Source organism: Phoca vitulina, unplaced genomic scaffold (assembly GCF_004348235.1).
Source record: "Phoca vitulina isolate PV1807 unplaced genomic scaffold, GSC_HSeal_1.0 scaffold33, whole genome shotgun sequence".
In the NCBI taxonomy this organism is placed as follows: Eukaryota; Metazoa; Chordata; class Mammalia; order Carnivora; family Phocidae; genus Phoca; species Phoca vitulina.
The window spans coordinates 1,549,751-1,565,320 of NW_022589736.1; the positions used below are offsets into that span (position 1 = coordinate 1,549,751).

At 49.8% G+C, this 15,570-nt stretch overlaps 1 protein-coding gene across 1 annotated transcript; it reads right to left on the minus strand.

Moving 5' to 3' along the window:
* Positions 1-78: 78 nt before the first annotated feature.
* Positions 79-15,558, minus strand: GNPTG (N-acetylglucosamine-1-phosphate transferase subunit gamma). Its single transcript, XM_032425712.1, has 11 exons — positions 15,479-15,558; positions 15,345-15,402; positions 15,196-15,263; positions 1,525-1,579; positions 1,373-1,456; positions 1,195-1,288; positions 1,003-1,117; positions 843-925; positions 635-763; positions 481-562; positions 79-384 (listed from the first exon to the last, which is right to left on the minus strand). The coding sequence occupies exons 1-11, from the start codon at positions 15,531-15,533 to the stop codon at positions 287-289; spliced, it is 921 nt and encodes a 306-aa protein (XP_032281603.1). The 5' UTR covers positions 15,534-15,558; the 3' UTR covers positions 79-286.
* Between the last annotated feature and the right edge of the window lie 12 nt (positions 15,559-15,570).

Below are 15,570 nucleotides of genomic sequence, written 5' to 3' on the forward strand. Positions count from 1 at the left end.
ATGAGAATGTTACTGGAATGGAACTTTCTTAACCCAGAAGGTAGTATTTATAATGCGTAATCATTTACTTGTAGTGAATTGTTTCAAGTTAACACTTGTTTAGATTTTTTTACACTACAGCATTTATGCAATGGTTTACAGAATTCATGGAATTATTTTTATCAGTACAGGAATTAAAACTTTGCATCTTTATTTTGTCGCCTCTTTGAGTTGAGCCTGAGAGCCCACGGGGCCCTGAGGCAGAGGAAGTGGCCCCCACCTGCCTCCCCTTCCTGCTGGTCTCGGGTCACAAGGCGTTCCCACGCAGTCCTGGGTCGCCTCGGAGCGGCTCTGCTGTCCCGTCTGGAGGTGTCTTGGGGCCCACGTGCTCGGAGCTGGAAGTCTCTGCCAGAACAGTGAGCCGCAGGGGTCAACACAGGGCCTGGCCTGTAGGCGGCAGGTCCCCAGGTGGGCTGGGGCCCCACACGGGGCACGACTCACCCGCAGGCCTGGTGTAGGGGATGCCGTGCTGGGTCAGCACACTCTTCAGTCTCCTGAGCTCCTTCGCCAGCTCTTTATGTGCCTGCAACACCAAGAGTTCCGAGGGCAGGGCGTGCGGCCCAGCTCGGGGCCAGGCACCCTTCCCTGTCCCTACCTCACGGCAGCTCTCTATGGTCTGGAAGGCCGGGTCCTTGGCACCTCCTTCCAGCACCGATTCACTTTGTTCTGGGGTCTTTAGGTAGCCGGCATCCTCAAAAAGCACCCTGAGCCACTTGTCATAGCCCTGGCAACGGAGGAAGAGGGAAGAGCCAGCTCATGGCTGCGCCACGCCCGGGCAAAGGAGTGCCTGCCCTGTACCTCACCTGGGCGGTGATGAGCTCATCAGCCAGGTCCTGCTCCAGCTGGTCCCACCGCTGCTGCAGGGCGGGGGGCAGGGCCGGGTACACTACAATCCAACAGACGCCCACTTAGCCGAACTCCCCTGCCCCCCACCTGCACCCCAGGCCGGCCCCAGGGTCCTACCCAACAAGGAGTGTGGGTGGCAGACAAGAGGCGTCTCGAACGTCAGCGCATAGACACAGGTGCTCGGCTCAGACACGTGCGCCAGACGGCTGCTTTTCCCACAGGTAAGCTCCACCTGTGGGGAAAGCCTTGGTGGGCAGGTTGGGGGAAGCTGGGTCCCCGCATCCTTGGGCCCTTCCCCCACGGTCCCACCTTGCTCTGCCGGCTCCGGGAGCGGCAGGAGTCGCCGTCCCTCATCCACATGCCCCTGAAGGTGTTGTTGGAGATTTCCCACTCATTCCAGATGCTGAGGGAGAACAGCACGTGAGGCGGGATGGGGGGGCACCAGCCCAGGGGCCCGGGACCGCCCGCCTGCACACCCCTGGCTCACCCCAGGATCCCACTATAGGCGTTCCAGCGGAAGGTCTGCTCATGCTGCGTCACGTTGCGAAACGGGCAGAACTCGTACTTGTACCTGGGGGCACAGATGCGTCAGGGGGGGTCCTGGCGCCCACCCCCCGCCAACACCTCCCCCTCACTCACGTGGACTCCACCAGGCTGAAGCACTTGCCAGAAAGCCTGAAGAGGTGCGCAGGCCCTGGAAAAGAGCACAAGAGGCCAAGTCGAGCGTGGAGTGCAGGTGCGCGAACAGCCCACAAGACTAGACCTTCCAGGGAAAGGCAGGTCGGTTTAAACTTGAGATGGGAGCACAGGAGCCTGCCTGATGTAAGGAAAACAGAAGAACCAGAAACTGGCTGAACCAACCTTACAGGAGTTCCGGAGCACAGAGGGTGACCACAACCAAGTAAGTACCGAGCCACCTTCAAGCTGGTGGGACCAGTCCTGGGGTGTCTGTACTTGCCACCACCACCCCCAGTGTGGTCATGAGGAGCAGGCCAGCTTGTCTGCAACTTCCCAACAGGCTGGGGCTGACCAAGGACTGGTCTCCGCTTTGCCTAACTTCGATCTCAAGCAGGAAAGGTGGGCATGGCTCACGAAAGCTGCAGGGGGCACAGAGCCGTGCAGGAGTTTGGGGCAGGAGCTTATGGGGGGACACCGACGACAGAGCAGTGGGGGAGACTGGGAAGGGCAGGCCTTCGAGAGCAGCCACATACACGGCTGATGAGGAGCCCCAGCACAGAGCCCTGTTTTCCACAAATTCTCACAAGGCAGCAGGAAAACATGGCCTCAACCAAGGGAAAAGTGACAAAACCATCCCAGGAGCAGCCCAGAGGCCGGACTTAGGAAAGATTTCCAAACAGTTTTAAATATGTTCCAAGAACTAAAGGAATACGGACAAAAACATATTACAGGAAGAAACCACAAGAGAAATGCTGGAGCTGAAAAATCCACGCCAAGGAAAGTTGCAGGAAGGGTCAACAGCATCTGAGCAGATGGAAGAACCAGTAAACAGCCGCGGAGCTGTGGGCACCACATGGGAGCCCCGGCAGAAACTTCCCAACTGGACAGAAGACGTGAATTTACAAATCCAGGACGCTCACTGAACTGCAAGCAGGCGAGGCTCCGACCCTCACCGAGACACACGAGAAGATCGTGAGAAATCTGAAGACCGTCACACGCAGGCAACGTCCCCGAGCTCATCGGCGGGGCCCCGCGCAGATGGCGTGCGGGCCAGAGGGCAGCTCAATTGTTCTGCATCCAAAACAACCCTCCCCACGGAGGCGGAGCTGAGGGGTTCCTGATGGCTGTGGGGTGCCCGTCCAGACGGAGCAAGTTTGTACGCTTCTCCAGTAAACGTGAATCCACGGCCAACCTGCACGGCCGGGAGGGTCAATCTATAGACTCCGGAAGACAGACGCACAACACAGCATCACAAGCCTTTGCTGGTGGCACCCAGTCCAAGGGGGTTGCCAGTGGGATCGGTGACCGGGCTGGGGGAGGGGCAGAGCTGACGGGAGCGTTCATATGGGATGTGACAGTTGAAAAAATTCATAACAGAATTTAGTCATTTCCAATGTTACTAACCCCCGTGGTTTCCAGAGAAAATAGACGTGGGATATACACAAGCGGAAATGAGACTGAAATCAAGCGTGTCGCCTGGAAGAAAACATCAATGGGGTAACGCAGGAGAGGAGGGACAGAGAAGTCACAAAGCTGAGCCACTTTGGTTCCACAGGGTCTGTCCTTTCAAGTACATTCCGAGGGTATGCACCGGCCCGGACCCCACCACAAACAGACCAGACCCTAAGCCGGAAGTCGTTAGGAGACCAAGGATGCTCCATGCGAGTTCTTACTAACCTGAGATGGGTTATACCCACGTGCTTTCCTTCCCGATCACAGCAGAAGCATGTGTGGGGGATGCACAAATGTGGGAGTTAGCATCTTAACCACTGCGTCAAACAGGAAATCACAAGGGAAATGAGAAAACACTCTGGGACGGACACAGTGACCACAGGGTTCCAGAGCTCACGGGCACGGTGCCAGCAATGCTGAGGGACTTGGACATGGGCGACAAACCAGACCCTGAGTCTTTACACCTTCCAGAACTAGACAAAGAGCACACTGAACCCAGGGCTAGCTCAAGGAAAAAATCATAAAAGGTTGGAGCAGAGGCAAAAGAAAAATCAGTAAACCCAACACCGGTCCTTTACAAAGATCAACAAAATTGATGAGCCTTAGCTAGATTGACAGAGAACCCCACACACTGAAATTCCTAAAATCAGGTATGAAAGGGGGGACACTGCCAACTCTGCAGGAACAAGACAGGAGAATAGAATGAGTAACATACTCCAACAAATTGACAACCTTCGTGAAATGGACGCATTCCGCGAAACCCAACTGATCAGTCGTCCTCACATGTTCCCAGAGCCTCCGAGGCCAGCACCACCCTGGGACCAGAGTCACGAAGATCCATCATGAACACGAATGCAGAAAATCCTCAACGAAAACACCAGCAAATGCACTTCAACGGCACATTAAAGGGATCCTACACCATCACCAAGTGGGGTTCATTCCCAGAATACGAGGACGGTTCAACATCCAACAATACAATCCGTTAACAGAAGGAAGAGGGGAACCCCACGGCCACCTGGGTGTTGCAGAAAGCAGCACCTGACAGAATTCAACCCCGCTTCATGACAAACACTCCACAAACGAAGAAAAGCAGGAAAGCAGCAGCGCAACGGAGGCCACCGAGGCCGACCCCACAGCGCGCCCTGTGGGCAGTGCAGGGTGGCGCGAGACCCGACGCGCTCCTCCTCAGATCCAGAAGACGAGGACGCGCTCCGCACTGCGCTCCCTGTTCCAGCACCGCACTGCAAGTTCTAGCCGGAGCAATTAGGCACAAAAGAGAGAAAGGCATCCAAATTGGAAAGGAAGAAACACAACTCTGTTGCCAGGATCGCGTGTGGAGAAAGCAGAGTCCACAAAAGTCTGTTCCCAATGTTGCAGGACACGACACTGACAAACACCAGGTGTGTTTCCCTACACTAACAATCCAGAAAGGAAATTCAACAATTCCATACACAAGAGTATCGAAAAGAAAAACAGTGGGAATAAGCCAAAAAGGCAAAATACTTGTACAAACTACAGAATGCAGCTGACTAAAATTAAAGATATAAATAAATGAAGTAAATAGAAGCCCTGTGTTCACAGATAGGAAAACTTAATCTTAAAATGTGACTACTACCCTAAATGACCTAATTCAGTCTGTATCAAAATCCCACTAACATTTGTTTGCAGAAATAGGAAAACCCATTCTAAAATTAAAATGGAATCTCAACCCCAAACAGCCAAAACTATCTTTAAAAGAACAAAGTTAGTTGAGGGGCGCCTGGGTGGCTCAGTTGTTAAGCGTCTGCCTTCGGCTCAGGTCGTGGTCCCAGGGTCCTGGGATTGAGCCCCGCATCCGGCTCCCTGCTCAGCGGGAAGCCTGCTTCTCCCTCTCCCACTCCCCCTGCTTGTGTTCCCTTTCTCGATGTCTTTCTCAAATAAATAAAATCTTAAGAAAAAAAAAAAAGGAACAGTTGAAAAACTCAATCCCAGATTTCAAAACCTGCTTCAGAGCCACAGACTGAAACAGTGTGGTGCTGGCGTGCACACAGGTGGGGTGATGGAGCCCAGAGCCCACAGACGGTCCTGAACATCCATTCTTATGATCTGATATCAAGACCATTCAGTGGGGAAAGGGCCATTTTCTCAATAAATGGTGCCAGGAAACAATAACCAGACGTAGAGGAAGGAACCAGAAGCTTACTTTACACCATATACAAAAATAACTCAAAATGGATTTGAGGCTAAGCCTAAAAAGCTTAGTAGAAAAACAGGGGAAAATCCTTAGGACATGGGCTTTGGCAATGACTTCTTGGCTATGACCGCAAAGGCACTCTAAGAAACAAAACCAATGAATTGGACTTGGAAACTTAGAACTTCTGTGCATCAGAGGGCACTATCAAGAGAATGAAAGAGACAACCCACAGAACGCAAGAAAACACTTGAAAATCACACTTCCAGTAAGGGTAATCTCCAGGACACACACACAACTCCTATAACAACAACAAAAAGTCCCCAAACAACCTCGTTCCAAAATGGCCAAGGATTGACTAAAGGGTTCTCTGAAGAAGCTCTACAAATACAATGCATAGACATGGAGTGGTCATCAGGGAAACCTTCAAACCCACAACGAGCCACTGCACGCCCGTTAGGATGGCTATTCTCACACGCATGTGCACACACGCGCATACGCACGCAGGAAGATAGCAAATTTCGGTCAGGACGTGGAGCAACATACCGTGGCGATCATTTTGGAATATGTACAAATACTGAACCACGTATTGTACACCTGGAACTACGAGAATGTTCTAGATCTACTTTCTCTCAATTTTAAAAAGGACCAACCAACGGGCCCCTCACAGGGAGCACAATAGAATGGGATGAGGCAGGAAGGGCGGTCTGAGCGCACCTGTCTCTACAGCTTTACTTATGAACTGTATGAACGCGTTCACGTGTTCAAAGTTAAAAGGATGACTGTGAGTCCCTACAGCTAAAATCAAAGCAAGTGAACCAAACTGTATAGAGTGAGGAACATGACCTTGCAGGAAAAATCCCTCTTACGGATTTAAGAGCACGAACTTTGGGTGCCTGGGTGGCTCAGATGGTTAAGCGTCTGCCTTTGGCTCAGGTCATGATCCCAGGGTCCTGGGATCGAGTCCCGCATCGGGCTCCCTGCTCGGCAAGGAGCCTGCCTCTCTCTCTCTCTCTCTCGGTCTCTTATGAATAAATAAATAAAATCTTTAAAAAAAAAAAAAAGCACGAACTTTCATGAGTTAGTGGTAACAGCCCATGAGAGTTCTGACATCCTCATCTGTGTAGAGAGAAGCAAAGGACAATGTGAACCGTATCAGAGGCCACCGTGGCTGACAACAGGCCGACCCTCCTGCAGGGCGCTTCGGAGCCCACCCCAGTGTCATGGACCAGAGCGACGGGGATGATGGGGGATGACCCAGCAGCTGGAAAGTCGGGGCAACACAAGAAGGCAGTGGGCCCCGAGGATGAGCCCTCAGGCGTTTCCTTCTCAGGGCCACCCCCAGGAAGGACAGCGGCCCCAAAGCTCAGAACAGACGAAGAGTAACTGCTGAAAAGCATTTACAGTCAGTGTTTTCGGATCAGCCCTTCAATTCTTTAAACTCGAAGAAAAAAACATGTACTTGACACAATTCAGCAGGTGCCAGGCTGCCAGGCCCCCGGACGCGGGTGCAACCCTACAGTGCCCTCCTCATAGGGGTGGATACACTTCCTTGGTTCACTGTTTTTTGCTGCCATTACTGAGCACAAAACTGACAAGGGAAGTCATGGAAATGTTTGCAATTAGACAACTATAGAAAAGAAAACCCTCGGTGGCGCCTGGGTGGCTCAGTCGTTAAGCGTCTGCCTTCGGCTCAGGTCATGATCCCGGAGTCCTGGGATCGAGCCCCGCATCGGGCTCCCTGCTCTGCGGGAAGCCTGCTTCTCCCTCTCCCACTCCCCCTGCTTGTGTTCTCTCTCTCGCTGTGTATCTCTCTCTGTCAAATAAATAAACAAAATCTTTAAAAAAAAAAGAAAAAAGAAAAAACCCTCAAACTCCAAAACTGCAGGTGGTGTCTGAGAACCAGTCGAGCACACACGTGGCTTTTGAAAAAAAAAAACACTGGTTTACAAGTCAAGTTGGGGGGCTCCTGGCCACCTCAGTGGGAGGAGCTTGCAACTCTTGATCTCGGGGTCCTGAGTTCGAGCCCCATGCTGGGTGTGTAGCAGTTATTAAAAAAAGTAAATAAAATTATTATTTTTACTTTCGGAAACTACAACTTAGATGAGCCGTTTGGTTGTATCTGGGAGAAGGCAGCTGGCTTACTGTTGTGTGTGTGGTCTTGCTTAGAAGACATATAATGTCTCCAATATTTTCTCATGGTTTCCTGCTAGAAAAGACCGAGACAGCCTCCTCCACCCCCATGGGGCTCTCCCTGCCCCACACCGGGGTGGTTCTCCCTGCTTTGCTAGGACATCAGAGCCCTGGGCAAACAACTGATCATTCTGTCTTCCATTCTCAGTCTTAAAGACACAAGACCAAGATCAAAGCTCACGTTCTGGAAAACATGGGAAATCTGCACATGAACTCTGGGTTCCAAGTCCCATGGAATCCCGTGTGACCTGCCGCCCGCTGGGATCAGTCCTGAGCTCGCCGGTGCCCGGGGTCCGAATGTCCGAGCACTCTCTTCTGCTCACCTGTGTTGCTTTCAGCTCTTCTAAATCCACGATTAACTTACATTCCCTTTTAAATTTATTTGACACAGAGAGAGAGAGACAGCGAGAGAGGGAACACAAGTGGGGGGAGTAGGAGAGGGAGAAGCAGGCTTCCCGCCGAGCAGGGAGCCCGACGTGGGGCTCGATCCCAGGACCCCGAGATCATGACCTGAGCCGAAGGAGATGCTTAACCAACTGAGCCACCCAGGTGCCCCTACATTCCCTTTTAGAATTATGACTTAATTGCTGAAAAAGATTACTTTTGTCATAATGATGGGAAATTTTTTCACAGAACTTTTTTCAACTGTATTTGTTGTGTGCTTCACGTGCTCAAAATAGTGGTTTTTTAAAAAAATCAGTAAGAGATTGGAAACTGTGCAGTGTAACTGTTGTGATCTTTGTGCTCATTTTCACTTTAAATTTTAAATGCCAGACTTTACAAAATAGCTCATCTTCAATAGAACCATTGGGTCTCTCCCAGATATTTGATTTTAATCATTAGCTTAGAGAAAATCCTTGCACTACATTATTTTCATAAAACTCAAGATTTTCACATTAAAGGTTTTGTTTTGGAAGAAATACTAGTGGCTTTTAAAAAGCGAAGCTTAATTAATAGAATGGGCTTTTCCTGAGACCGCTTTCTCTGTGTCTCTCACCGCACGGCTCTGGATGAGAGTTAAAGTCACCTGGTAAATAGCGAGTCCTTCGCTTACCTTTCCTAAGGGAACCTTTGGACACCTGTTTTGGAAGCCAGCTTGAGTCACAGTAAAGGACACACACATTTGGGTGGGGAGGAGTGGTAAAACTGGAGAGTTGTGTCTTAATTACATGAAAATAGCTCTAGAATATTTTGTAGGAAACTATTTGAGCTGCATAATCCAAACACGTCAAGCGTCCAGTGGGACTACTTTTATAAATGTACACGTCTTCATGGGTCAGAACCCTTCAGTCTGTGACAAATCACTCCAGATGAAAGCCATCTCTCAGAAAAGCCTCGCTCTGTTGAGAATACATGCTTTAAAGCTTCAGACTGAAGTAGAGCAGTGCGGACGGGAGCGGGCCTTCCCCTGGCTGAGGGCCATACTGAAGAAAACTGCTCACACCCTTTCTTCTGCCCAGTAGAGAGTTTTGTTGTTTGCCCACTCAGCATTCTTAGAGATCATACATTTGTTCAATCATGTTAGTTGGTTTGGGAATAAACATTTTCTAAAAAGGGATAGTCCTGAAAAATCAGTGTCTCAAGAGTTTCTAGTCACTAGAATGGACCCAGCCCAGGGCCGGCAGCCCCATGGAGGCCCCGTGCTCCCAGCACCAGCTCCCCGCTGCACGTGCAGTGCCCAAAGCGCCGCCGGCTTTGGCAGCAGTATTCCAGCACCTTCTTTTCACATCTTTGGAAACAACTACATTAAAAACCTTATTAATCAGGAGGCCTGCAAAGATTAGGTTTGCTTTCTGAAGGAATAGTCCAGTGAGGTGGCTGGAGAGGCTATTTCTGCCTAACTTATGTACGCCCTATACTTCCTGGGCACACTGTAGAAAAATAGTTTGAGCTTTGGTACATTTTGAGCAAATGGGGCCCGTTTAAAAATCTTAGAATAATTTAACATTCACCCTTTATACCTGTTTTGAAAGCCTTTACATTTTTGTTGGGTAATTTTTAAAAAAAAATTTTGAGAGAAAATGTGCATGTGGGGTGGGGCAGAGGGAGATGGAGAAACAGACTCCCCCACTGAGCAGGGAGCAGTCAGGTAATTTTTTCCAAGCCATGAATATAATCTATTAAACCATGTTTATGCTACCCATTCTGTTTTTTAGTTGGAAAAAAAGATGTTAAAAATATTTATGAAGAAGAGTTTAAATATTTTTAATCTTAGGAGCACCTGGGTGGCTCGGTTAAGTGTCCAACTCCTGGTTTCAGTTCAGGTCATGATCTCAGGGTTGTGAGACAGCCCCGTGTCGGGCTCTGTGATGAGCATGGAGTCTGTTTAAGTCTCTCTCTCTCTCTCTCTCTGCCTCTGCTCTGCCCCTGCCCCCTGGCTTGCTCACTCTCACTAAAATAAATAAATCTTTACATATATTTTTTAATCTTAAAAAAAACAAAAAGGGGGCGCTTGAGTGGCTCAGTCGTTAGGCGTCTGCCTTCGGCTCAGGTCATGATTCCGGGGTCCTGGGATCGAGCCCCGCATCGGGCTCCCTGCTCGGCGGGAAGCCTGCTTCTCCCTCTCCCACTCCCCCTGCTTGTGTTCCCTCTCTCGCTGTCTCTGTCAAATTAAAAAAAAAAAAAAGAAAAGAAAAGAAATGCACCACAAGGCAGCCCAAAACTGCCTACGAGCTCTGCAGGGCTCCCTGGCCCAGCCCTGCACACACACATGGGGGGAGGCCTGCAAAGCCAGAGACCCAGCAGGGCCCGAGTGTGGGCTCAGATCTGTCTGAAGAGATCATGCTCTTCAAAGGAGCACAGCCGAGCCCGCGTCAAGAACTTACTCCAAAAATATGAGACATGTGAGCACGCAGGCAGTGCGACCCACACTGGAGAGAAAAGGAAAACCACTGCGGCTCAAGCCCCACACGGCACAGATGCTGGAAGCAGAAGAGAATTTTAAAGCAGTTATTACAACATGTTCAAGGGAGTAAAACAAAACAGGAATAAACAAAGTCTCAGCAGTTATGTAGAAAATAGAAAAAAGAACTGAAATTCTACAAATAAAAAGCAGGTCAGAAATAATTAGCAATTTAAATCCAATATATAAAACGTGTACTCATCTTGACCGAGTGGGGTTCATTCCAAGGATACAAGATTGGCTCAACATTCAGAAATGCCCGCTAACCACTGTATAAACAGCCCAAAAAGCGAACTCTCTGAGCATCTCAATAGGTACAGAAAAGCATTTGACACAATTCCTATTCATTCGCATGGTGAAAACTCAGCAAGCAGGCAGAAGAGGGAACCTCCTCTCCCCGACCAAGGCGGGACGCCCGAGCCGACAGAGGGATGCTGAGCAAGGAGCAGGGAAGGGAGAGCGGCTCTTCAGCAGCACAGGAGGCCTGGCCGGTGCAAGACACAATAAAAACAAACGAAAGGCACCAGATTGGAAAGGGAAAAAAAAAACAAAAAACAGTTTTTATTCCAGGAACAGGAAGAAGAAATGTTAAGCACCACAGGAACGCAATGAACAAAATTCAGAAGTGGTAAACAAATGACCCAGTTTCTTCAATAAAGAAATTGTGAGCAAACAGGGAGAGGAGCTATAGATCCAAAGTCCATGAGGCCACAGCACACGGAGCAGAAACGCCGACTTGGACAAACCCGCTCTTAACGATGTGAGACCATTAGAAACCTAAGGCATTGACAGGATTTTTAATGAAGGAATTAGTGTTTTTGTTTTCTTTTTTTAAAGCGTGAAGAAGATAATGTGGCTATGCCCTTAGGACGAAGACGCCAAAATATTTTTTTTTTTTTTTTTTTTTAAAGAATTTATTTATTTATTTGACAGAGAGAGAGGTAGCGAGAGCAGGAACACAAGCAGGGGGAGTGGGAGAGGGAGAAGCAGGCCTCCCGCCGAGCAGGGAGCCCGATGTGGGACTCGATCCCAGGACCCTGGGATCATGACCTGAGCCGAAGGCAGACGCCCAACGACTGAGCCACCCAGGCGCCCTGACGCCAAAATATTTACAAATGAGCTGAGTGGTGAGAACAGGGCTGCGGAGTGAGGGCTGAGGCTGAGTGCCGGGATTTGGGGCCTCATCGTCCTTCCCTCCCACTTTCCCACATGCTCCAAATCGGCCCTATCACAAAACTGTTTAAACTCAAGTAAAAATCGGGGCACCTGGGAGGCTCTGTCGGTTGACCGTCCGATTCTTGATTTCAGCTCAGGTCATGATCTCAGGGTCATGAGATCGAGCTCCAGGTGGGGCTCTGGGCTCAGTGAGGAGTTTCCTCGGGATTCTCTCCCTCTGCCGCTCTCCCCGCCCACCCCGCTCTTGAGCGCTTTCTCTAAAATAGATGATTCTTGGGGCACCTGGGTGGCGCAGTCGTTTGGCGTCTGCCTTCGGCTCAGGTCGTGATCCCAGGGTCCTGGGATCAAGCCCCGCATCGGGCTCCCTGCTCCGCGGGAAGCCTGCTTCTCCCTCTCCCACTCCCCCTGCTTGTGTTCCCTCTCTCACTGTGTCTCTCTCTGTCAAATAAAATCTTTAAAAAAATAAAATAGATGATTCTTAAAAAACAAAACAAAAAAACTTAAAAAGAAGGTTTTAAAGTTAGTGAAAATCGAAAGTGAAAAAGATGCATGTCAGGCCCTACCACTGAGCACAGGCAGAAACATCTGACCCAAAGTGCTTGTCGAAGTGATTAGCAGACACAGACGTGCTCAGCCTCGCACCACACAGCTCTGACGTCTGTCTCTGGTTGGACACATCCTAAAATGAACTGCATAAAAACTCAAGCTTCACCCACTCATTTCATGTTACTAGTAGTATTGTTATAATCCCAAAGCTATTTTCTGTAATTATGGGAGTTAGCCAGTAAATATACTTATGTGATTAAGGAACCCAGCTTTTCAGTGTTAGAAAAAGGTAAAACAACCCCAGCCCTGTAATACTACATTTCAGTTGGAAACTTAAAGTCACATGGATCTCCCAACATAAACACATATATATGTGTGTATATGCTTTTTGAAATAATGAGACTTACAAGAAGTTGCAAAACTCCTACTCCACGGTCCACGTACCATCACGCAGGCTCTCCCAATGCTTACCTAGCTCTGGTTCATCACCTCAACTAGGACAGTGACATAGGCATGACAGAATCAATTACGGGCCATACTCAATTTCAGTTTTTACATGTACTCACCAATAAGAACAGTGATATACACAACAACACGGATGAGTCCCAGAAACACGAGGCTGGAAAGAAACCAGACACGGGAACGTATGCTCTGGGACTCCATGTAGCTGGAGGCCAAGCACAGAGAAGACTCATCTACAGTGACAGACACCAGAAAGTGATGAGGAGGAGGATGTGGAAAGGAACACAGTCATTTTCTGGTTGATGAAATTGTTCTACACCTTGTTTTGGGCAACAAGGACATGGATGTGATCAACTGCCACATTTCATCAAACTGAATGTGTCAACTATAGCTCAATAAAAATAGTTTCAAATGAGCCGATGATGATCTTCAAAAAGAAAAAAGAGGGGAAAGGAAGGGTATTCTTTGTCAGAGGCCATCTGCTAGGAGATGCAGCTGCATGAGAGAGGCAGAAAGTAGGCACGCACTCTCCTCCTCCCTCGGGGTAGAACGCAAGACTCCTGAGCACAGCGGTCACTCAGAGCCCAGGGACGGCTCGCAGTCCGCATGCCAAGAGCAGAGGCAGAAGCCCGTGTGGACAGTGGAGGGACCCTAGCCACAAAGCACTGCCCTCCCACATGAGGCCACACATGGTCCACTGCCTTGCTAGGAAGGATCTGTGTCCAGACCGCTGACCCTGACCACCTGACAGTAATCCAGCTTCCCAGCCTATCTCCCCACTCACGGAGCACACACCAAAGAAAGGAGAACCAGGCAAATGACCTAAACCAGAGCAATCCAGGAGGTCATTCTATAAGACAACTAGCCCGGACTCCTCCAAAGTCAAGGTCATGAAAACCTTTTTTAAAGGGGGTACAGTGTAAAGGGACCTGTTCCAGATTTAAGATTACAGACAGCTGAGTAACCAAATACATGTGTGACCCTTGACTAATCCTGGGGCAGGGGGGTTGGGACAGCTGTAGAGGACACTGGAACGACTGGGGGATGTGGACTGTTTACACACTTACTACTAATTTTGGGGGGGTGGGGGATCCATACTGGAACTATTGACGGATAAAGTGTCATAATATCTGTAATCTAGTTTCAAATGGTTCAGCAAAATGGAAATTCACATTTTTCAAAATGATAAAAGAGAGGAGGACCAGGCAAATGTGAACTGTTCACGGAGGCGCAGAGCACACGGGTGTCTACTGTCCCATTTCTCCATTTTTCTTTTCAATCCTTTTTGTAATAAAAAGCAGGAATAGTTTAGAGTGAAATCTCACTCTCTGAGTTCATCCTACCTACCCCCAATCCCTCTGGCTTGGGCGTCCTTGCTGGAGGCCTTTACCTGCCCTCCTCCCTTTGCTGGACTCCTCTTCCCAGATATCCCCATCCCTCTCTCATGTCCTTTCCTCCTTCAGCTTCTGGCCAAAATGTCATTTCTCAGCTTTTTCCTGACTCCCCTATTTAAGCGGCTCTGTCCCTAGAGCATATGACTCTTGATCTTGGGGTCTTGAGTTTAAGCCCCACACTGGGTGTACAGTTTACTTAATAATAATAATTAAAAATAAAAAGGGCACCTGGGTGGCTCAGTCGTTAAGTGTCTGCCTTTGGCTCCAGTCATGATCCCAGGGTCCTGGGATCGAGCCCCACATCAGGCTCCCTGCTCAGCGGGAAGCCTGCTTCTCCCTCTCCCACTCACCCTGCTTGTGTTCCCTCTCTCACTGTGTCTCTGTCAAGTAAATAAATAAAATCTTTAAAAAAATAAATAAAATGGCAATTCCCAAAACAACACTCACCTCTTCACACACACTTCCGTCTCTGCTTTCCAGACCTACAGAGTATTTCTCATCAAGCATTCTACATTTCACCTACTTCTTTATTGGCGCACACACGCACACTCCCCCCATTAGACTGTCACGAAGAGAGAACAAGCTCTCTACGTTTTGCTCATTTCTGCATTCCCATCACAGACCCTAACACACAGTAGTGCTCAATAAAAAACATTACTGGGTTTTTTGCTTCCCATGTTTCTCATTTGACAACCCAGCGATTCCACTTCTGGGATCCTGCCTTAGGAAACCACGCACACAGCCTAGAAAGAGACAATCCGTACGAATGATGTTCTCCACAGCATTGCTTCTAACGACCAACAAATTTAAACGTAACATCTGACGATAAAAGGACACAGGGCCATCCTATGAAAGACTAGGTATCAAGAGAGAAGAGTGAAGGCCAGTGTTCACCACCATGAAGACACACGGCGAGCAACAACAGCAAATGAGCAAACCTGCGTAGTTCGTGCTGTTCAAAAAAAGGCAAAAAATACGTTTTAAAAAATAGCGGCAGAAAGCACCAAACCACATTAATGCACATTTTTCCTTGTACACTTACGCACGTAAAAGCACAAAAGACGTCTGTGGCCAACTATTAACTGAGATCACCTTCACAAAAGGAATTAAAGAGGACTAAATTCGGGGGTAACTATTTAACTCGTACTAGAACGTTCTGGAATACTAACGTTGGTGCACTCAAACTCTGAAAGGCTGACAAACGAATGCACGAGACTCCGGGCCCTTTCAGGGCCCTCATCCCAGGCTGCCCCGGCCACCCGAGCCGGAAACCCGAGCCGGCTCCCCGCTTCCCTCCCTGGCCGCCCCCATGTCCGCGGCCAGGGTCCCGCACTCACCAGACACGGGTGAAGGATCCCTCTTGGGTTGGAGGCGACTAGTCTGGGGCAGGAACGGGTTGTTGAGCCTGCGAGAAGCGGCAGGGTCAGGGGGAGCCGGGCTGCGGGCTGTCCCTCCGCGCCCCGCCGCGCCCGGCGCGGCCGCTCACCCGAACGCGTTGGGCTCCTCCACCACCTTCATCTTGGCGGCAGCGGCGGGCGCGGGCCCTGCGGGGAACGGGGCGGTCAGGAGGCGGGCGGGAGGCGGCGCACGCGAGGGCCCCCGGAGCGCGGGGACACTAACCCGGCGCCGCGAGCCCCAGCAGTAGCAGCAAGTAGCCCGCCAGCCTCGCCGCCATCGCTCCCCCGCGCGCAGTCACGTGAGCGCCGCCGGGC